Genomic DNA, 23,576 nt, shown 5'->3' with positions numbered 1-23,576 from the left:
GCGTGGACTCCAGGACTTCCGCTCGGTCCCTCAGGCGAGATCACGTTGATACCAGCTTCCTTTTCGCTGTGCCCTTTAACGCCAATCGCTTCCGGTGAATTAAAATCTTTCCGTGTGGAAACGATAGGGTAAGAAAGTTTCGTTCCACAGAACCCTTCCGGGGCTAATGCGCATACTCTCGAGAGCCTGGGCGTGGCTGGGGGACGGAATCCTGACTGCACCTCCAGGCGAGGTCGCGATGGCCAATAGAGGGCACTGCGTTTTACACCCCGGAGAAGTCCCGGGGGCGTTCCGTTGATTTTTAACTGTGTGTACCCGGCGCTTGCCACCCGTAGTCGAGTGCTGGTGTAGTTTTCCTGCTCCCTTGGTTTGTGTTCTCTCTTCTGTTTATCAGGCTGGAAGTTAATTAGATTGTTTTTCTCTCTTTCTCCCCGCTCCCCCGCCCAACTACTGTATTTCTGTGCACCACAGCCTCAGGCAGCGCCGCTGGACTCCAGGGTCCCACCGGAGGTTTCCGGGCGGGAGCGCAGCAGGCCGGGCCTCCGGCTCGGGTTTAACTCATCCCCGTCGCCCTCTCCCTGCTCACAGGGCTCGGTGACCTGCTCCACGGGGATTGATAAACCTCGATGACTCCGAGGGCTGACGGTGGGAAGGCAGAGCCCTGCTGCAGGGTCTGACTCTTCTCAGGGAGCTCTGCCCTGTAATGTTAACAGGGTGTAAGTTTTTAGGCATTACATATGAAAGGTTCGGGGTTAGTATTATGATACATTTTATTGTAGGTAGTTGGAAGCTGAACTTTTGATACGTTGCTAAAATTAATGGTGACATGGCCGGGCGCGGTGGCTCACCCCTGTAATCTTAACACTTGGGGAGACCGAGGTGGGTGGATCACTTGAAGTCAGGAGTGCAAAACCAGCCTGGCCAACATGGTGAAACCCAGTCTCTACTAAAAATACAAAAAATTAGGGGGGCATGGTAGCAGGTGCCTATAATTCCAGGTACTCGGGAGGCTGAGGCAGGAGAATCGCTTGAACCTGGGAGGCAGAGGTGGCAGTGAGCTGAGATCATACCACTGCACTCCAGCCTGGGTGACAGACCGAGACTCTGTCTCAAAATAAAGTAAATGGTGACCATTTCTTTGCAGAAAGTATAGTGTCATTAGGTTAATAAAAATAACACAAAATTCTAGAAAAGTGATACTTTGAATTTAACATTTGCAAAGTGCTTAAAAGTGTGTGAAACATTTTGAATTTTTTATGAGATTTTAGAAAATAGAATTTAATTATGGAGATATGGGTTAAAGTTATGTTCTGATGGTAAGCATGATTTTATTTATTTTATTTTATTTTATTTTATTTTATTTTATTTTATTTTATTTTATTTTTTTGAGACAGAGTTTCGCTTTTGTTGCCCAGGCTGGAGTTCAATGGCGTGATTTCGGCTCACCTCAACCTCTGCCTCCTGTGTTCAAGTGACTCTTCTGCCTCAGCCTCATGAGTAGCTGGGATTCCAGGTACCTGCCACCACGCGCAGAAAATTTTGTATTTTTAGTAGAGACGAGGTTTCTCCATGTTGGTCAGGCTGGCCTTGAACTCTCGACCTCAGGTGATCCACCTGCCTCGGCCTCCCAAAGTGTTGGGATTACAGGGGTGAGCCACTGTGCCCGGCTGAATTTATTTTTTAATGTAAATTTTAATACATTTTGTCATTCAGCACATATTAACTGCTTACTGTTTGTTGCAGAATGCTACAGGCAGTAGTAGATCCGAAGATGAATCAGCCAGTTAAGGACTTTATAATCAGGTAGAAAAAAAGATACTCATGCAGATTACCGGAATATAAGGCAGTGTATGATGTAAACCTGGTGCTGTAAGAGAACAGAGGGGTAAGAGATAACCTTTAGATTGCTGTTTTGGGAATATTGCTTAAAGAATGTGACATTTATGCTGGAACTGTAGTTATTTCCTTGCTTTAAATGTTAATTTTTTACATTATGTTTTATTTAGGGGGACATAAAACAAATACTAAGTGTTCATTTTTATTGCAAATTATTTGAGAATTTATAATCAGACCTCAAGAACAAAATGCATATATTATTATAAATAAGTTATAAAAATATTTTGGATATTTTAAATGAGAATAATCACATTAATATTATTTAGTTTATACTAAATATTAAATTTCCTATCCAGAACAGAGTTGCAGTATTCAGAGAGTGTAGTATTCCAACATTCTCAGATCCTTTTAGAGACATGTTTTTGCTGTGTTCCCCACGCTGGACTAGAACTCCTAAACTCAAATGATCTCCTGCCTCAGCCTCTTGAGTAGTTGGGATTAAAGGTGCATCTGCCTCACCCAGCTTCTCAGATCCATTTGATAAAGAAAAATTTAAAAGTCAGTTCTTCAATTTCAGCAGCTCCTATGTACCTTTCCATATCCTAATGTTAGAATTATTTAACACTTAGGTAAGGAGGTTTCTTTGGTTGAAATTTGTATTCCTGAAAAGATGGATTAATAACTTTATTATACCATAAGCCTATGACAAATTAAAAAGATAAATATTGAGTCTCCAGAGGAAATAAACACATAATGAATAACACTTGACATTTAACAATTGTGTTTGTGGCAACTATGATTTATCATTAATTTGAATCTTTTTTTTTTTTTTTTTTTTTTGGAGACAGAGTCTCACTCTTGTCACTCATGCTGGAGTGGCAGTGGTATGATCTTGGCTCACTACAACCTGCACTCCCTGGGTTCAAGCAATTCACCTGCCTCAGCCTCCCAAGTAGCTGGGATTACAGGTACCCACCACCATGCCTGACTAATTTTTCTCTTTTTGGTAGAGATGGGGTTTCACCATGTTGTCCAAGCCGGTCTCAAACTTCTGACCTTAGGTGATCTACCTGCCTTAGCCTCCCAAAGTGCTGGGATTACAGATGTGAGCCACTGAGCCCAGCCAATTTGAATCTTTATTATGTTATTGTGATGTCTGGCTCAGGAGTTAGCAAGCTACACTAATGAGAGCCAACAGGTTTAAAAATATATATTCTTTTTGCCTTACTCTAAGGCCTTTAGGGGGTTTTCTTACTATGGAAGTTAGGGAGTCTGTGAATGAGACATTAGATGATGACACATTAGAATACTTCTTTCAGGGCATTTGTTCTGGGTGCTGAAGGTAGTATACGATCACATTAGCTTAAACTAATCTTTATTTTTTCCTGGACTATTGAAGCAATTATAATTAATAATAGCTAACATGGAGAGCAGTTTTTATGTACCAGATACAATTATAAGCTCTTGAAACCATTATAATCCTGTGAAAAGTTACCACAATAATCTGCAATTGGAGATGAGAAAATTGAGGCACATATAGCTTAAGTGAGATCATAAAGCTAGTAAGTGGTAGAACTAGATTGAAACAGAACAGTCCAGCTTCAGAATCCATGCTGTGCTGTAACTAACTTCTATACTATACTGGCATTCAACTTTTCCTTTAATAGGCCTCCTCCTTTTAGTCTCTGGTACATTTGATCTGGTACATCAGATATATCTTCCTAGAATATAATTTTTGTCACCTAATCCCTGGTTCAGAAACTTTTATTTACTATCAAGATAGTAAAAACTTTCATTTACTAACAAAGTTTACAGCATCCGTGGCTCTCCTAAAGTTTTACCCTGAAACAACCTTTCCAGCCATACCTTTCATTACTACAAAAACCTTCAATGCTACACTAAGTACTCTACTACACTTTATTCTCATTTGTCACTTTGCAAATATAGGTATTCATAATTCCTGTATCAGAAATTTACAAATCATTATGGATATCTTTTTGGTTAAGAAATTCTCGTCTCTTCCTCGGCACTGCCTACGGAGGTGGCAGGCATCTCCTCCTTGGTATCATGGCTACCCTTAGACCCCTTATAATGCCCAATAGCCTCAAAAAGAGAACCAAGAAGTTCATCCGGCACCAGTCAGACCGATATGTCAAAATTAAGCATAACTGGCAGAAACCCAGAGGTATTGACAACAGGGTTCGTAGAACGTTCAAGGGCCAGATCTTGATGCCTAACATTGGTTATGGAAGCAACAAGAAAACAAAACACATGCTGCCCAGTGGCTTCCGGAAGTTCCTGGTCCACAGCATGAAGGACCTGGAAGTGCTGCTGATGTGCAACAAATCTTACTGTGCTGAGATTGCTCACAGTGTTTCCTCCAAGAACCACAAAGCCATCATGGAAAAAGCTGCCCAGCTGGCCGTCAGAGTCACCAACCCCAATGCCAGGCTGCACAGCAAAGAGAATGAGTAGACAGCTTATGTGCACGTTTTGTGCTTAAATAATACTGTAAAAACTGCAATAAATAAATAAATAATAAAAGAAAGGAAATTCTCACATAAGCTGATCTGTAATGAGGTCTGTACCAGGCTATTTAAAAAGTTATTTTTGGTAGCAGTGAGTTAGAGACAACCTGGATATCCATCACTGGAATAGTGGATCAATAAAATGTTGTGGAAGAGGCTGGGCGCAGTGGTTCACACCTGTAATCTCAGCACTTTGAGAGGCCGAGGTGGGCGGATCACAGGGTCAGGAGTTCAAGACCAGCTTGGCCAACATAGTGAAACCCCTTCTCTACTAAAAGTACAAGAAAAAGTAGCCGGCCTTGGTGGTAGGCACCTGTAATCCCAGCTACTCAGGAGGCTGAGGCAGGAGAATCACTTGAATGTGGGAGGTGGAGGTTGCAGTGAGCAGAGATCTCACCATTATACTCCAGCCTGGGCAACAGTGTGAGACTCTGCCTTAAAAAAAAAAAAAAAAAAAAAAAAAAATGGAAGAACAGCATGGAATTTAGGAGCACAGGGTGATCATACATTCTGGCTTGCCCTGCATGGCCCTGTTTAACCTTTTACCCCAGTGTAATAATGGCACCTCCATTCATTCTCATGATTATGATGATAAATTTTATAGTCATTTTAACTACATAGTAATTGGAAGCAGTAGATTACATATCCATACGGCAACATGAATGGATCTTAAAAACAATGTGCTAAGGGAAAAAAGTAAAAATAGAATGTAATAAATAATCTACCATTCACAAAAATTAAAAATGCAGGCACAACAATATAACAATACACATTTTGTAGAAATATGATCAAACATTATACATTAAACACAAAAGAATAGCTGCTTATGGAGGATGAAGAATGGAACAAGGATTGGAGATTAAAAGGAATAGAAGAGGAACTTTCCACGGAATAATGTGCAAGGAACTGAGGTGAAGAATCAACTGCACCTGAGATTTAATTAAAAACCAAATGAGCAAACAAAAAATGACTAAAAATTCCTAACTTAAAGTACTTCAGAAGCTTCCCAACGTCTATAGCAGGGGTGTCCAAACTCTTGGCTTCCTTGGGCCACACTGGAGGAAGAATTGTCTTGGGCCACACATAAAATACACTAACAATAGCTAGCAAGGCATGGCAGCTCACATCTGTAATCCGAGCACTTTGAGAGGCTCAGGTGGGTGAATCAACTGAGGTCAGAAGTTTGAGACCAGCCTGGCCAACGTGGCGAAAACCTGTCTCTACTAAAAATATAAAAATTAGCTTGGTGTGGTGGCAGGCACCTGTAATCCCAGCTACTTGGAGGCTGAGGCAGGAGAATTGCTTGAACCTGGGAGGTGGAGGTGGCAGTGAGCTGACAGTGTGCCACTGTACTGCAGCCTTGGTGACAGAGCTAGACTCCATCCAAAAAAAAAAAATCACAAAAGAACTCATAATCTTTTAAGAAAGTTTGCAAATTTGTGTTGGGCTGCATTCAAAGCCGTCCTAGGCTGCATGTGGACTGCAGGCTGCGGGTTGGACAAGCTTGGTCTGTAGGATCAAATTCATATGCTTCATAACCACAGTCCTGCATAGATCTCAAACTTCCTCTCTATCAGTTATGTGTAATTGTGCCTGATTTGTTTTGTGAGGTGGACAGTGACTTTTTCCTGTGGTGTCCATAGCCAAGTTCAGACTCATACTCCAAAGGTTATGGTTTCTAAGATAGATACTAGATTATATAGTAATCTTTCTTGGCAGGAGTGGGGTGTGAGAAGGCAGTGGAAATGCAGTCAGTCAATCCAGGTACATACGTTTCTATACTCTATCAGCCCTTCAAAGCAGTAGCCTTTAACAACACACTGTCTTTTGAGCTTCCATAATTATCAGCACAGGTCTTCAAATTTAGAAGTAATTAACAAGGTGAAATTTTAATATATAGCTTTCATGAGCTGAAGACAATAGTTGAGACTGGGTGTGGTGGCTCATGCCTATAATTCCAGCCCTTTGGGAGGCCAAGGTGGGCAGATTGCCTGAGGTTAGGAGTTTGAGACTAGCCTGGCTAACATGGTGAAACTCTATCTCTACTAAAAATACAAAAATTAGCTGGGCATGGTGACACATGCCTGTAGTCCCAGCTACTCTGGAGGCTGAGACAAGAGAATCACTTGAACCCAGGAGGTGGAGGTTGCAGTGAGCTGAGATTGTGCCACTGCCCTCCACCCTAGGTGATAGAGCAAGACTCTGTCTCAAAAAAAAAAGATAATAGTTGAATGCATATTACTTTTTTCCCCAGCATCACAGACTAGGCTGGGATGTCTGAAGTTGTCAAAAGAAGTAGCTTTTTAGAAAAATATTTGCATAAAGGTAGTAATAGTAAAAATAATAATTTGATATGAGTTATAATGAGAAAATGGGATTCTTGCTGTTAATACCTATCAATATGTTTAGATAATTTAATATAACCCCAGAAATGTGCTGAACTATTTTTGGATGCAAAAAAGAAAGAAAGACTATTTTTAGTTATAAGAAAGAAAATGGATGAAATATAGTTACCATCTGCTTTCTTTTCATGTAGTTTCATCTGTCAGAAACCACTTGCTCTGAAAGAAATATGTCGTAGATTCTTTTTGCAAATAAGATCTGTATCTATTTTAAGTCACAAAGTCCTAAAAGTGACTTGGAAGTAAAATGTAGAGCTGCTACTGAAATATTTGGTAAATATTTGAAGCTTTTAAGCTTTAATATAAAAGGACTTGGTTTGGTAGCCTTCATTACAAAATGAAGAATTTAGTGAAATTATTACACTGCTTTATCTTCCAAACTCTGAGTCAACTAAAAACTTTGTAATCACTTTTTAAACATTATTTTAACCCCTTTTAATTTTTTCTTTTCATGAGAAAACTTGTAGATACAATTATTTTGGTATTACATATTGACCAATGATAATTATAGCTTTTGTGGTGAAGGTCATTTGAAACACAGTCCATGTAAAATTTTTTCTTTAGTCATCCCTCATACTCTGTAGAATCAAGTTCTTAGCTCTAGGTCAGTATTCGGGGACTGCCTTTATCTGGCATCAACTTATTTTTCCAGCTGCTTTCCCACTTTCATGAATTATACGTTCCAGCCAAACTAAATACTTATTTTTTTCTCTTTTTGAGATTTTTATTCTCTTGGCCTCTCTTTGGGCTATCTCATATTTCAATACTTACATGGCCTTCAAGGCTCAGCTAGGATTGTGTCTTCTCTAGGCTGTCTTCTCTGATACACTTCCTTCTATTAACATGTAATAGTCCCTAACTCTTCCTATGTTAGGTATTTCTAAACATTTTCTCCATTGCGTTAAGACTAGTTATGTACTTGTCTTGGCTGGGCATGGTCACTCATGCCTGTAATCCCAGCACTTTGGGAGGCCAAGGAGGGCAGATAGTTTGAGGCCAGGAGTTCAAGACCAGCCTGGCCAACATGGTGAAACCCTGTCTCTGCTAAAAATACAAAAATTAGGTGCGACACACACCTGTCGTTCCAGCTTCTGCGGAGGCTGAGGCAGGAGAATCTCTTGAACCTGAGAGGTGGAGGTTGCAGTGAGCTAAGACCATGCCACTGCACTCCAGCCTGGGCAACAGAGCGAGACTCTGTCACAAAAAAAAAAAAAAAAAAGAAAAAGAAAAGAAAAGAAAATGAGCTCTGTTGAATTTCAGTAAGGTTTTAGGAGTTATTAAAAATGACCAAAGAATTTAATAAGCTATTTGCAAATGTGACCTCAAACTACATACCTATTTTGGGTAGAGATACATTATTTATGCTATGAGCAAAGGGGAATCATTGGAGGGTTTTAAACAGGGAAGGATTGGAAAGTTGACGGAAGGAAGTTACTGCAAGTGCAAGATAGTGATAGTCATCTAAGTGATGAGTTTTTATGTCTAAATCAGGCTCCTGGGAATAAGCATATGAAAAATATGCAGATTAAGAGTTAATTAGCCAATGGTATTATAGAATTTAGGGTCTGGTTAAATATGGGGTTGAGAAGTTTTCTTGGATGACTAAATGGATTATGTACCTTCCACTAAGAGAGAAAACTCAGGATTAAAGATTTAAGCAGGGGACTGGGTGTGGGGGCTCACACCTGTAATCCCAGAATTTTGGGAGGCCAAGGAAGGTGAATCACCTGAGATCAGGAGTTCAAGACCAGCCTGACCAACATTGTGAAACCCCATCTTTACTAAAAATACAAAAATTAGCTGGGTGTGGTGGTGTGCACCTGCAGTCCCAGTTACTCAGGAGGCTGAGAGAGGAGAATCTCTTGAACCCAAGAGGTAGAGGTTGCAGTTAGTCGAGATCACATTACTGCATTCCAGGTTGGGCGACAGAGCAAGACCCTGTCTCAAAATAAATAAATAAAAATAAAATAAAATAAAATAAAAGATTTAAGCAGGGGCCAGGAAATGGGAAGTTAAGTTTTGTATATGTTTGATTTGAGGTGTCAGTGAAGCCATTCAGGTGTCTAGATATCTTCTAGATAGTTTGACAAAGGGATCTCTTTAGAGAGAGAGACATTCTGATGTCTTTCAAATTCAACTGGAACATGGGACCATATTTGATATTTAAAAGCAAATAAAATACGATTTTAGATTGTTTTGACTTAAGTAGCTAGCACACGTGAACTAGCAGACCAAAAGTGTTAATACTATTTACCTGCTACCTAATACATAAGACTATATATCTCCAGGTGTCAAATTAAAAAGGCTTTGATTGGCTGGGCACAGTGACTCATGCTGTAATCCCAGCACTTTGGGAGGCCGAGGCAGGCTGATTGTTTGAGGCCAGGGATTTGAGACTAGCCTGGCCCACATGGTCAAACCCCATCTCTACTAAAAATACGAAAATTAGCTGGGTGTGGCGGTGTGCTCCTCAGGAGGCTGAGGCTGGAGAATCGTTTGAACCCGGGAGGCGGAGGTTGCAGTGAGCCAAGATTGCACCACTGCACTCCACCCTGGGCAACAAAGTGAAACTCTGTTTCAAAAACAACAAAAAAACAAAAAACGAGCTGTGTTAAATTTCAGTAAGGTATTATAAATTATTAAAAATGACCTAAGAATTGAATAGCTATTTGCAAACATGACTTTGATCTATATCTGTTTTGGGTAGAGATATATTATGCTATGGACAAAGGGGAATCATTGGAGGGTTTTAAACAGGGAAGGATTGGAAAATTGACAGAAAGAAGTTAGTGAAGATTGTGATAGTCATCTAAGTGATGAGTTTTTGTGTCTAAATCAGGGTCCTGGGAATATGGATATGAAGAGTAGGCAGATTCAGAGCTAAGCATTATGCTAAAATAATTGTGTATATGTTGTAGCCATGTTCTAGCATGTTCAGTGCTTTATACTTAATTTAATTCTCATCAATCTCATGAAGTATGTACTACAGTGATATCCATTTTATAGATGAAACTGAAAAAACAAGAATTTATAACTTTTCAGAGTCCTATTTGCACCCAGGCAATAACTGACTCCAGAGCTCTTGCTGTTTGTTCAGTAGGAAGACTGAGTAAAAGTGTCTCTTAAGACACATCTTTACAGTTGCATCTGATATTTTAAAAATAACTGACTGGATATTCCTCACCATAGATTTATACTTTCTTCTTATTAGGGAAAATGAATTTAGTATGGCACTTACATCTGACGTAAACACTCTGAATAGAAGAGTTAGAACAAGAAAAATTGTATTTTCTCACCTACTTCCCCAACTAAATCTAGAACAAGAAAAATTGTATTTTCTCACCTACTTCCCCAACTAAATCTTTAGAGTTCCCTTTTGGTGTTCCTTAATATCCTTTTCGTGGGTGCTTTCTGATATTACTTTTTATGAACACCCCCTCCGTGTCTAGAAAACATTAATATAGAATATAAATTACACATATATGAAGAAAAGTGATAAAAATAAAGTAATATGCCAACCGAGTACAATGGTATACAAGATACAAGATTAATTTATTAGTAATGAAGAAACAGAGTAAAGGGGTGAACAGAATGGAATAACATTAAGACCTATTTGAATTAGTTTGAAAGATTTTAGAATTTTTGATGAGGATGAGCAGGAAGGAAAGAGAAATAAATTTAGGTAAGGAAAATGATAGAATAAAAAAGATTCTGAAACAGGAATTAGCAGATCATATACAGGAAAAGGAAAGCGGACAGATTTGACTAGAGCAGAAACCTCTCCCAGAAATCAATCAAAAATTTCATTAAAGCAGAGAAAGACCAGACCACTGGAGTGGATGAAATGAAGGGAGCATATTCTTATTTGAGGGGTATCCTGGAAACCTTATTTTTATTATAGTGTTTCTAGAGAGATTACCATGAAATTTTTTTTTTTTTTTTTTTTTTTTGGTACCATGACTTGGATGAGAGATTACCATGAAATCTAACCAGATTTTTTTCAACTGAATTTTTGGAAATAGGCCCTTTTAAAATTAGGATCTGCCAGCAGGTAACATGGTGAAGGGAAATAGCTCTGTGTGATGATCAAACCACTGACATGTAATATCTCAAACAGCAGTTCTATGAAAAGCCACTGCAGGTGCAGGTTTATTTAAAAGCCGACCACAACACAGGTGCAATTCTCCGTATAAACATTTAACCACAGAAGACTACCCTAAAAGTCTATGTGGAAAGCTGTTGGAAAAAAATAAGTCAGTTTTTTTGTTCATATTTTTTAATTTTTAGTAAGAATTTGGAGTGAAGTTTCTTCCTCATATTTTGAATTCTTTTAAAATTCAGCTTTTACTTTTATTTATTTATATATTTTTGAGATAGAGTCTCACTCTGTTGCCCAGGCTGGAGTGCAGTGGCGCAATCTTGGGTCACTGCAACCTCTGTATCCAAGGTTCAAGCAGTTCTCCTGCCTCAGCATACAAGTGTCTGGGATTACAGGCATGAGCCACCACTACCAGCTAATTTTTGTATTTTTAGTAGAAATGGGGTTTCACCATATTGGCCAGACTGGTCTTGAACTCCTGACCCCAAACGATCAGCTTGCCTTGGCCTCCCAAAGTGCTGGGATTATAGGCATGAGCTACTGCACATAGCTGACTGGCTTTTGCCTCCTGATATCTAAATATAAATTTTTCATATAATATGCTTATATAGAGATCAATATTTGAAGAAACTCTGCATATAAGAACAAAAATGTTTATGGTTAAAAAATGCCAGTTAGTATTATCAGACATTTAATGAGGTAGGAAGTCACAAAGACTAGGAAGGAGGGTAGCAAAGGGTATCAAAAGTTGAGTAAAAATTCCCTGTTTGACTTTTAATCATTTAATGCTCTTATAATCTCAAGAAAAAAATCATTCAGTGTTTATCTCTGCAAAAATAAGCTAAAGATTTTTTTGAGACAAAGTCTCACTCTATTGCCCAGGCTGGAGTGCAGCAGCATGATCTTGGCTCACTGCAGCCTCTTCCTTCTGGGTTCAGGTGATTCTCCTGCCTCAGCCTCCCAAGTAGCTGGATTTACAGATGTGTTCCACCATGCCCATCCAATTTTTGTATTTTTAGTAGACATGGGATTGTACCATATTGGCTAGGCTGGTCTCAAACTTCTTACCTCAGGTGATCCACCAGCCTCAGCTTCCCGAAGTTGTTACAGGAGTCAGCCACTATGTCCAGCCAGCTAAAGCATTTTTTTTTTTTTAGACAAAATCATTTCTCATTATTTCACATAGCTACTTAAGTTATGGATTTCTAAGTTTTTTATTGTATATATTTATGGGGTACAATGTGATGTTTTGATGTATGTATACATTGTGAAATGATTAAGTCTAATTTTCAATTCCCCCAACTCCCAAAAATGCCGTTTAGAAGAAATTTCTCCATATAGGTGTGAAAACATAGTATTAATGGGTCTTGGTATTGTGAGAGGTAAAATGGACGGGAAGTTAAGAGGCTTAGGCTGTCTACCTTTAGCTTTTAGAATGACTAAGATTGATTCTGAAATTCAAAATAGATTCTAAGCTTGTACAATTGAAATGCGGGAAAGAACTGGGCCCAGTGGCTCAAACCGATAATCCCAGGACTTTGGGAGGCCGAGGTGGGTGGATCACTTGAGGTCAGGAGTTTGAGACTAGCCTGGACAACATGGAGAAACCCTGTGTCTACAAAATTGCAAAAATTGGCGGGGCGCAGTGGCTCACACCTGTAAACCCAGCACTTTGGGAGGCCGAGGCTGGCAGGTCATGAGGTCAGAGATGGAGACCATCCTGGCCATGGTGAAACCCTGTCTCTACTAAAATACAAAAAAAATTAGCCTAGCGTGGTGGCGTGTGCCTGTAGTCCCAGCTAATCAGGATGCTGCAGCAGGGGAATCGCTTGAATCTGGGAGAAGAAGAGGGAGGTTGCAGTGAGCTGAGATTATGTCGCTGCACTCTAGCCTGGGTGACAGAGTGAGGCTCCATCTAAAAAAAAAAAAAAAAAAAAAAAAGGGAAAAAATGTTAATTCTATAAAGTGCATAGTATTGTTATCTACTATGATTCTCCCCCTCACTCTGCTACAGCTACAAGGGCCTTCCTTTCTGCTCCTCATCCTGTACCCTTTCTTATTTTGTGCCTTTTACTTGCTGCTTCCTTTCTTGTAATAGTGTTTGCCTGGCTCTAGGTTAGGCAGAATGTCCCTCCCAAACATTGCAAATAAAGTTGCAATTGCTTCTGTATTCCTTAATATTATTAAACTTATTTGAAAACTTTTATTGATAATGATTCTGGGTAAGTCATGTCTGCTCTTGTGGATTTGGACAGAGAGTGCCCTACAGTAGTTTTAGGAAGTTCAGAGCAACCCAGCAAGGATCTTGGTAGGACAACAGATTGTCAGATCAAGGGCTTTAGCTCAGTTTTGTCATAGTAACCAGGCTGGGCTCAATGGCTCTCACCTGTAGTCCCAGCACTTTGGAAGGCTGAGCCCAGAGGATCACTTGAGGTCAGGAGTTCAAGATCAGCCTATCCAACATGGGGAAACCCCGTCTCTACTGAAAATACAAAAATTAGCCAGGTGTGGCGGTGCATGTCTGTAGTCCCAGCTACTTGGTGGGGCTGAGGCACAAGAATTGCTTGAACCTGAGAGGCGGAGATTGCAGTGAGCAAAGGTTGTGCCACTGCACCCCAGACTGGGTGACACAATGAGACTCCATCTCAAAACGCGCACACACACACACACACACACACACCTCTTTCTCTTTATCCTTTGTTAATAATTTTATACATGAATGATTTGCAAAATTCTGGGAATTTTAGTTTTGTAGTATTAATAGCAGTTATATTCACGATATGCATATATACACATACATAGAATAAATTTTCCACGTTGAAAGCTTTGTCTTGTTTCACTTCTCTTGGAGATGGTTTTTGCTGTTAGCTTCTCTTGGCAGCAGATCTTTCCTCTAGTGACGACAGAATCTTTCCTCAGTTTATTTCTCTGGGTTGATTCAAAAGTTACTTTTGTATTGTCTAGTGTCTCAAAAGTATAGAAGTTAGAGAGATGGTATATATGAAGAAGATTTAAAGGCTGTGCTTTTGATGACCTTTTAATATTTTAGAAGCTATATTTTAGGGAAATAAATATCTCAATTTTCTCTCCATATTCCTTGCAAGTGTGTAATTTAATTCTGGGTTTCCAGGGTTGTTATGTGTGCCTGGGGTTGTAAAAGTAGACATGGAATTCCTCTGTAATAGACTTTGTAAATTTTTCAGATACAAAATGCTTATCTCACATATACATTTTACAGTGTTCTTTTATAATTATTTCCTTGTATATCCTCTGAAATAAATAGATTCTGGAATCTATTCATGAGAGTGCTAAGGAGGTGAAAGCAGATACTTTTTAAGGAGATCCAGGACTGATAACACTAAGGATTCTGTCAAATATATTTAGGGCATTACACATGCAAAAAAAAAAAAGATTTTTTCTAGCATATTTGGGAATGCTAATAAGTTATTTCTAAATCTAAAAGATTTCTAGGTTACTTGGAATTTACAGATTGACATTTAATTCAAGGTTTCATGAAGACTTCATATTTTCCCTCCTGATTTTTAGAGCCAATTGAGCAATACTGTTTATTAGTAAAATTTGTTTTTCATGTAAAGTTCAAGGACAAATGGGAAATGTGAATTATTATACTAAAGGTAGAAATTAATTCATTAAAAGGAAAACCACGAGATTTCAGCTGCGTCTCAGATTTAAGGCCAAGAAGGCTATTAAAAAACATCATCATCCCTTTAAGAGTTTAAGTGGCAAAATGCTAGGCTGCTATCAGGACTCCTTTTATATTAGGGAAGGCTTTCAAGAGGAGAAATGAGATGATATTAAAAATAGAGATTAAAGGAGAGATTGGTCTTTTATGATAAGTATTTATGTTACTTTATGGATGAAACCCAGACTTTGAGTCTGTGTGATAGTACGGATGTTTGAGTTAACTTGAGCTGAACTACTGTACCCAAACGTGCTTATTAATAGACTGGTGTTAATTGAGCTAGGACTTTAGATGTATGCTGCAAAAGTCTATCTTAAGTACTATTCCATGAAACATTTTTCTTAATGACATCAATAAGGATTTGATGATATGTGTCAAGTTTGCAGATACTGTAAAGCTGAGAGAAATAACTAATGTGCTAGGTTTCCGAATCTGGATTAAAAAAGAATCTAAGACGTTTTCATGTTGGTTTGTGTTTAGCAAGATAAAACTTAGGGACCAATGCTAAATATCATGCCCAAACCTAACTTGTTGAAATATTAAATATGGGAAAGTCATTATGGAAATACTTATTTAAAAAAAAATGAGATAGCACACTTTAATTGAAGCCAATAGTATAACATAGCTGCCAATAAAGAGATATTATCACCTTAAGTGGCATTTATTGAAAAATGTTAAATTCTGCTATTATTTGTATTGGCCAGGTAACACTTGACTGTTGAATATGTATCTAGATACTACTCTTTAAATAGGACATTGATAATATGGAGCCTATCCACAAAATAGACTAATGTTGTTAGAAGACGTAAACTTAGATGCAGTTTTCAACTTCTTGTAAAAATGTTCTCTATTCATCTTTCATTCAGTCAATATACGTGAGGCAATCCTGTGCTTGCTTGTTCTTGCAAGTAGGAGTAAGCAACAAGACAATACCACTCTTAAGGAGCTTTTATTCTAATGAAGTGGAGACAGATATGACTAAGTAAACTAAAGAATTTCAAACAATAATAAATACTGTGAAGAAAATAAAATAGGGCAATATGATGGTGATTGGCGCTTGGTTAGGATGATTCTCAGCCACAAAAGTTCTCTCTGAGGCAATGACAATGGAGTTGAGACTTGATGATAAGGGGCCAGCCATGCAAGGCTATGGAAAGTGTTGCAGTCCATAGAGGGACTAAGACAATACCAAGGCCTTGAGCAGAGTAGCTGGAGAGTGATGAGTGGAAGGGGGAGTTGCAGGAAATCAGGAAGGCTAATGACTCTAAATTTATTCTAAGTGTAATGAGAAGCCACTGAAAGGTTTTTAATCAGGTATGATCTGATTTACCTTTTGAAAATATCACTTTTCATGGTAAATGGACAATGAATTGTGGCAGTTAAACTAGAGAAGAGTTTGGAACAGTGAACAGTTTAATGAGTTATAACATGAAAACATATTTTCCTCCAATTATTGCCTCTCATTTACTATAAATGAATTTTTCTTTGCCTTTTGGACAAGGTTTTAAGAAGATTCCATAATTTTAAAATACTTTTTCATTATTATAAATCTAGTTTATTTGCCGTGATCCAAAAACTGCTATAAAAAGTAAAGCTCATTTTTAAAAAGTCTAGTTCAGTCTAAAAATTTGTATCTCAAACTCATTCCTAATTCAAGTCTCCAATGCTAAACAAAATGGAATAACAGTGAACAGATTTTCCCTGCCATTTGAACCAACTAGAAAAAACTGTCAAAATTTAAGAAATAATGGTTTCCAAGACATTAGGCAATGCAGGACAGTGATTTCTGAGAAACTGAAAAAAAATCAGGAGACCGCTACCTTTGTCCCAGCTGGTTGCCTTGTAGAGAGTTGTCACTGGAGGAATTCTGCCAAACATTTAAGGAAAAATAATACTAATTCTATATAAACTCCTCCAGAAAATCGGAAAGGAGGAAGTAGTTCTAAACTCATCTTTTCAGGGCAGCATTACTGTAGTAACAAAACCATGCAAAGACATTACAAAAAAAGAATATTTTGAGCCAGTTAGCCCTCATGAATGTAAAAGCAGAAATTGTAAGCAAAATTTTGGTAAATCAAATTCAACAATTTATGAAAAGGATAGTATATCATAACTAAGTGGGTTTTATTCTAGGAATGCAAGGTTAGTTTAATATTTAAAAATAAATGTAATTCACCATATTAACAAACAGAAAAGGAAAACCATATGGCTATCTCAATAGAAAAAAAAATATTTGAAAAAAATTCAATATTCATTTCTGATAAACACTCATGGCAAAACAGGAATAGAAAGGAACTTCCTCAACTTGGTAAGGGCATCCAAGAAAAACCTAACATCATACTTAAAAAACTGAATTGTGAAGATATGAACTTTTTAATAGTTTTCTGAGATGTAACTGACATACAGTGCACTGCACACATTTGAACTGTACAATTTGATCAATTTTGACATATGTGGTATGCCTGTGAATTCATTATCACCACAAAGATAATGAACACATTCATCTTCAGAAGATTCCTTATGCCCTTTTATAGTCCCACCTTTCCTTCTCTGTGTCCCCACCTTCTCAGATAATCACTGGTCTGCTGTCACTATGCATTTGCTTGAATTTTCTAGAAAAAAATATACATGCCGGGCGCGGTGGCTCAAGCCTGTAATCCCAGCACTTTGGGAGGCCGAGGCAGGTGGATCACGAGGTCAAGAGATCGAGACCGTCCTGGTCAATATGGTGTAACCCCGTCTCTACTAAAAATACAAAAAAAAAGTAGCTAGGCATGGTGGCACATGCCTGTAATCCGAGCTACTTAGGAGGCTGAGGCAGGAGAATTGCCTGAACCCAGGAGGCAGAGGTTGCGGTGAGCTGAGATCGCGCCATTGCACTCCAGCCTGGGTAACAAGAGCGAAACTCCGTCTCAAAAAAAAAAAAAAAAAAAAAAAAAAAAGAAAAAAATATACATATATCCAAATATGGAATCATATACTATATACTTTCTTTAAAAAAATGTATCTGGTTTCTTTCCATGAGAATAATTATTTTGAGAATTCATATAGTGTCAATCAGTTTATTCATTTTTATTACTAATGGATATACCACAATTTGTTTATCCAATTTGTTTTTGTACATTTAGACTGCTTCCAGTTTTAGGCTATTACAAATAAAGCTAACATTTCTTCCAGGTGCCCTCCTTCCTCACCCATCGTAAGTGGGAAACTTTGGATATTTACCTTTGTACTTTATATAGCATGATCATGTATTATTTTTGATGTTCCTGCATGTCCACAACCCAAGGGGACATGTCAAGTTCTCCCAGGAATGCTTTCCCCAAGCTTCATTGCAGTTGGTAGCTGCATTTTCTGCAACTCCATAAGGAGTTAAGACATAATGATGATAAATATAATAATAATAACTAGTACTTATATAACACTTATTGTGTGCCGTGATCTAACTTCTTCATATGGTGTAACAGATGTAATGCATATTAACCCTGACAACAATCCTATGAGGCATATATTATTTTTCCCCTTTTACAGATAGAGAAACTTAAGTGAGATTAAGTGATTTGTTCAAGGTTTGTCCACTGTTACCCAGTTAGAGAGGGGTGGAATTGGAAGACAAACCCAATCAGTCAGGCTCAGAGCTCTTTCTCTCAACTATGCTATATTGCTTCTCAATTTCCCCTTCTTTCAGGGTCCCTGATCTCTTTGAGTGATTTTCTTGAAACTCTCCCCACTTGAATAGAAGAAAGTGACCCACCTTTATTCTCCCAAGGGTGAAGCAAAGTGGGATATGTGTGTGGGAGTCTCTTATTACAAACACTATGATTTCAACAAGGTGACAGCTGGTGTCATGATATCCCCCCTCTTCCCTCCCTAGTCTTCTAAAGACTGGAGATGGGAGTATATGGAAATGGTAGAGTGCTGGTTGATGGAAGTAAATTGAGTTCTGTTGCCTCTTTTTAGAAAACATGTTTGTGGGTTATATAATAGTCATACATTGAAAACTCCTGCTGTCTTCCTTAGCCTGGCCTTGAATTGCTGGCCTCAAGCGATACTCCTGCTTCAGCCTCCTAAGTAGCAGGGACTACAGGCATGCACCACTGTGTCTGGCTTTGTTGCCTCTTAACAAACCTTGGAGGAAGTATTTGGCTTGCTTTAGATTTATGGTACTTAGTCATTCTTGTTTATGATCTGTGCACCTAAGTCACCAATGCTGAGGAAGAGGAAAAGTTACTTTTTATTATAGAAGCTATTGTGGTAGTCCAGGAAAGAGGATGGAGGCTTGGAGTAGGTTGGTAGTGAAAATGAAGAGAATCAGATGAATGTGGGATATATTTTGGAGAGAAAGCCGACAGGTCATGCTGGTAAATTGGATGTGAGGGAGAGGAAAATAAAGGAACTGAAGAAGAGGATTTTGGCTTGAGTAACTGATGGAGGTGCCATTTACTGAGATGGGAGAAAACTTGAGACAAAAAGAGATTGGTATGTGAGTGTAAGGGTGGATTGGTCAAGAGTACCATTTTACCTAGTGAAGTTTTAGATGCCCATTTAGATAGCTACATGGAGATATAAAATAGAAGGTTGGACATGGGCATTCAGAGATCAATGGACAAGATCAAAGTTAAAGTTATACATTTGAGAGTCCTCAGTGTGCCCTATGTTTAAAGGCATGGGATAAGGTAAAATTAACTAGATAGAGGCTAAGAGAATAGAAAAGATGAGGATTAAGGCTTGATGCCTTCAATATTCAGAGAAAAATTTAGCAAGAGACCTAGAAGGAGTCACCAGTGAGACAGGAGGAAAACTGATATATATTCTGTGTCCCTTAAGAATAAAGTCTTGTTACGATTTGAGTATCCCAAAATATAATAAGCTGTGTCCATAGGGAGTGAAGCATCCAATTATTTTGGATGATTTTCAAACAAATGCTGAACTCAGCTAAATAGAATATTGAAAAATAAATTTGAGTGAGAGTCATGAAGGTGAGACTAAATTACCTTTAAGATCTCTTTTATCCAGCTGAGTCTATCACTGAACATCTTACTACACAAAATTTTTTTTTTAGAACAACCTGATTTTATTTCTTATTACTGGTAATAAGAAATATTGACATAAGTCTCTGTAGCTATTCATTGTATTTTTTTTTATTGCATTTTAAGTTTTGGGGTACATGTGAAGAACATGCAAGATTGTTGCATAGGTACACACATGGCAGTGTGATTAGCTGCCTTCCTCCCCTTCACCTATATCTGGCATTTCTCCCCATGCTATCTCTCCCCACCTCCCCACCCACCCATCCCTCCCCCATTTCCCACAAACAGACCCCAGTGTATAGTGCCCCCCTCCCTGTGTCCATGTGTTCTCATTGTTCAACACCCGTCTATGAGTGAGAACATGCAGTGTTTGACTTTCTGCTCTTGTGTCAGTTTGCTGAGAATGATGATTTCCAGCTTCATCCATGTCCCTTCAAAGGACATGAACTCATCGTTTTTGATGGCTGCATAATATTCCATGGTGTATATGTACCACATTTTCCCTATCCAGTCTATTATCAATGGGCATTTGGGTTGGTTCCAGGTCTTTGCTATTGTAAACAGTGCTGCAGTGAACATTCGTGTGCCTGTGTCTTTATAGTAGAATGATTTATAATCCTTTGGATATATACCCAGTAACGGGATTGTTGGGTCATATGGAATTTCTATTACTAGGTCCTTCAAAAAATCAATACATCCAGGAGCTGGTTTTTCGAAAAGATCAACAAAATAGACAGACCACTAGCCAGATTAATAAAAAAGAAAAGAGAGAATAACCAAATAGATGCAATAAAAAATGATAAAGAGGATATCACCACAGATTCCACAGAAATTCAAACCATCATCAGAGATTATTACAAACAACTCTATGCACATAAACTAGTAAACCGGGAAGAAATGGATAAATTCCTGGACACCTGCATCCTCCCAAACCTAAACCAGGAAGAGGTTGAAACCCTGAATAGACCAATAACAAGGTCTGAAGTTGAGGCAGCAATTAAGAGCCTACCACCCAAAAAAAGCCCAGGTCCTGATGGGTTCACAGCCTTATTCTACCAGACATACAAACAGGAGCTGGTACCATTCCTTCTGAAACTATTCCAAATAATCCAAAAAGAGGGAACCCTTCCCAAATCATTTTATGAGACAAACATCATCTTGATACCAAAACCCAGCAGAGACTCAACAAGAAAAGAAAACTTCAGGCCAATATCCATGATGAACATAGATGCAAAAATCTTCAATAAAATACTGGCAAGCCAATTGCAACAGCACATCAAAAAGCTTATCCACGATGATCAAGTAGGCTTCATCCCAGGGATGCAAGGCTGGTTCAACATATGCAAGTCCATAAACGTAATTCACCACATAAACAGAACCAAAGACAAAAACCACATGATTATCTCAATTGATGCAGAGAAGGCTTTTGACAAAATTCGACAGCCCTTTATGCTCAAAACCCTCAATAAACTAGGTATTGACGGAATGTATCTCAAAGTAATTAAAGCTATTTATGACAAACCAACAGCCAATATCATACTGAATGGGCAAAAACTGGAAGCATTCCCTTTGAAATCTGGAACTAGACAAGCACGCCCTCTCTCACCACTCCTATTCAGTATAGTACTACACAAATCTTAAACATGAATGTAGAAAAATAAGCCTTTTTTTTTTGGCTAAGGATTTAGAACACATGGCTAAGTTCTCAATCACTTAACGCGCATGTAAAGGGTGCTACTATTCACATTTTACATTTTTTAGAGGCAAAAACACAACTAAAACTGGAAAAGAAATGGCTTAAAAATTAAACTGGAACTTCTATGTGTATATAGCAGATTAATGCTAAAAAGAATATGCAATAGTTCACCTATAGCACAGAATTATAAGCCAATACAAACCTTAGCTGACTTTTTAGTATGGCTGTTTATTTAAAAGTACCTTTATTAAACTTTTGTTCTTCCATAAATAGCTAATGTTGCACCCCCTTACCTCCTACTCCAGGCCAGGCTTTTTGTCTATTAGTTTTCAACCTTCAGTGCACATCAGAATCAACTAGGATGCTTTTTGAAAATATATACTCCGGCTGGGCTCAGTGGCTCATGCTTGTAATCACAGCACTTTGGGAGGCTGAGGCAGGTAGATCATGAGGTCAGGAGTTCGAGACCAGCCTGGCCAATATAGTGAAACCCCGTCTCTACTAAAAATACAAAAATTAGCTGGGCATGGTGGCATGTACCTGCAGTCCCAGCTACTGGGGAGGCTGAAGCAGAAGAATGGCTTGAACCTGGGAGGTGGAGGTTGCAGTGAGCCGAGATGGCACCACTGCACTCCAGCCTGGGTGACAGAGCAAGATTCCACCTCAAAAAAAAAAAAAAAAAAAAAGAAAAAAAGAAAAAGAAAGAAAGAAAATATGTATTCCAAGGGTACATCTTCAGAAATTCTGCATGTAGCCCATAAATCCATATTTTAACCAGCACTACAGGAGGTTCTAGTCAGATGATCCCTAGAGCACGTTAGCAAAATACTAGTCCAGATCCTAAGTTGCCGGCATGGGTAATTCTCTTTTAATGGCAAATGTGCACAATTAACACAATTTATTTGAGATTTATAGTTTACATAATCAAAATATAAAAATGCAGGATTAGAAGAGTGAAAATATCAAATATAGAACTTTCTTTAGGTTAGTAATTTTAAGATAAATAATCTTTGCTGTTATCAAAAAGAAGCTTTAGGGGAAACTTTAATTTCTTTCCAAGGATTTGTCCAACTTACTTTGGGAAGACAGTCTAGCCTTGAGTTTATTTTTCAAGAATTAAAAAGGTATTCAGCTATTAGTTACTTTTTTTGTGATGAATAAGTCAGTTATTTAGAAACTTCAGTTAGGGGTGAGGACCTTTTAGAGTGGTCATTTGTTTTGACATTCTGACCACAAACTAAAATAATGTGCTTTCAGGCCTGTTTCTTTTCTTTCTTTCTTTCTTTTTTTTTTTTTTGAGACGGAGTTTCGCTCTTGTTACCCAGGCTGGAGTGCAATGGCGCGATCTCGGCTCACCGCAACCTCCGCCTCCCGGGTTCAGGCAATTTTCCTGCCTCAGCCTCCTGAGTAGCTGGGATTACAGGCACGTGCCACCATGCCCAGCTAATTTTTGTATTTTTAGTAGAGACGGGGTTTCACCAAGTTGACCAGGATGGTCTCGATCTCTTGACCTCGTGATCCACCCGCCTCGGCCTCCCAAAGTGCTAGGATTACAGGCGTGAGCCACCACGCCCGGCCTGTTTCTTTTCTTAATAGGTAAAACTGTTTATGCCATGCCAGTATATTTTCCCTGAACTCAAGTAGTTGCTAAGTCCTACTGATAGCAGAAATCAAAATAAGAATAAACTTTGACAGTATAGTAATATTACATGTGATCGTGCCTGGCACTTTGTTCTTGCAGACTTTCAGAACATACGCTTTGAAGAAGTGCAATCATGTGCTACCTTTTAATGTCTCTTTCATTTTGTCATTTCCTACTTCTAGCTCTGAAATCTGTTTGCCTTATTTATGATCATGAAGTACTCCTAATTACGTGTTAAAATTGTAGGAGTCCCTTCAAAAATTAGAGCTGAGAACTAAAAGTAGCACAGATTTTATGTGTTTGTGTACCCAACAAATTCTTGGAACCAACCTTGCTTAAGAGGCAGGAAATTCTAGCACATTGGAGTGGGAGTGGTGGGGGGTGCTCTGTCCAAAAGCTCAGTTTAAAAAAATGACATTAGGCTGAGCATGGTGGCTCACACCTGTAATCCTAGCACTTTGGGAGGCTGAGGCAGGAGGATCACCTGAGGTCAGGAGTTTGAAACCAGCCTGACTAACATGGAGAAACCTCATCTCTACTAAAAATATAAAATTAGCTGGGCATGGTGGTGCATGCTTGCAATCCCAGCTACTTGGGAGGCTGAGGCAGGAGAATCACTTGAACCTGGGAGGCAGAGGTA

General features: G+C 38.6%; 1 protein-coding gene across 4 annotated transcripts; it reads left to right on the top strand.

Moving 5' to 3' along the window:
* The first annotated feature begins 6 nt into the window (after window positions 1–6).
* Window positions 7–17,524, top strand: LOC101038667 (large ribosomal subunit protein eL32-like). 4 transcript variants are annotated; one of them, XM_074396233.1, is made up of 2 exons: window positions 7–128; window positions 1,416–17,524. In XM_074396233.1, exon 2 carries the CDS (start codon window positions 3,904–3,906, stop codon window positions 4,309–4,311), a length of 408 nt encoding a protein of 135 aa, XP_074252334.1. In that variant the 5' UTR covers window positions 7–128; window positions 1,416–3,903; the 3' UTR covers window positions 4,312–17,524. The 4 variants fall into 4 exon arrangements, with proteins under 4 accessions (XP_074252334.1, XP_074252335.1, XP_074252333.1 ...); XM_074396234.1 differs by lacking the exon at window positions 7–128 and adding an exon at window positions 140–367; XM_074396232.1 differs by lacking the exon at window positions 7–128 and adding an exon at window positions 140–367 and having other exon boundaries at window positions 1,395–17,524.
* Window positions 17,525–23,576: the final 6,052 nt, after the last annotated feature.

The sequence above is a fragment of the Saimiri boliviensis genome, chromosome 3 (assembly GCF_048565385.1).
Source record: "Saimiri boliviensis isolate mSaiBol1 chromosome 3, mSaiBol1.pri, whole genome shotgun sequence".
NCBI classification, from domain to species: domain Eukaryota; kingdom Metazoa; phylum Chordata; class Mammalia; order Primates; family Cebidae; genus Saimiri; species Saimiri boliviensis.
Note: the sequence above shows the minus strand (reverse complement) of the source record. Positions and strands in the feature narration are given on the sequence as shown.

Excerpts from the sequence above, each read along its gene's own strand:
- LOC101038667 (XM_074396233.1), top strand. The coding sequence starts at position 3,904 with ATGGCTACCCTTAGACCCCTTATAATGCCCAATAGCCTCAAAAAGAGA.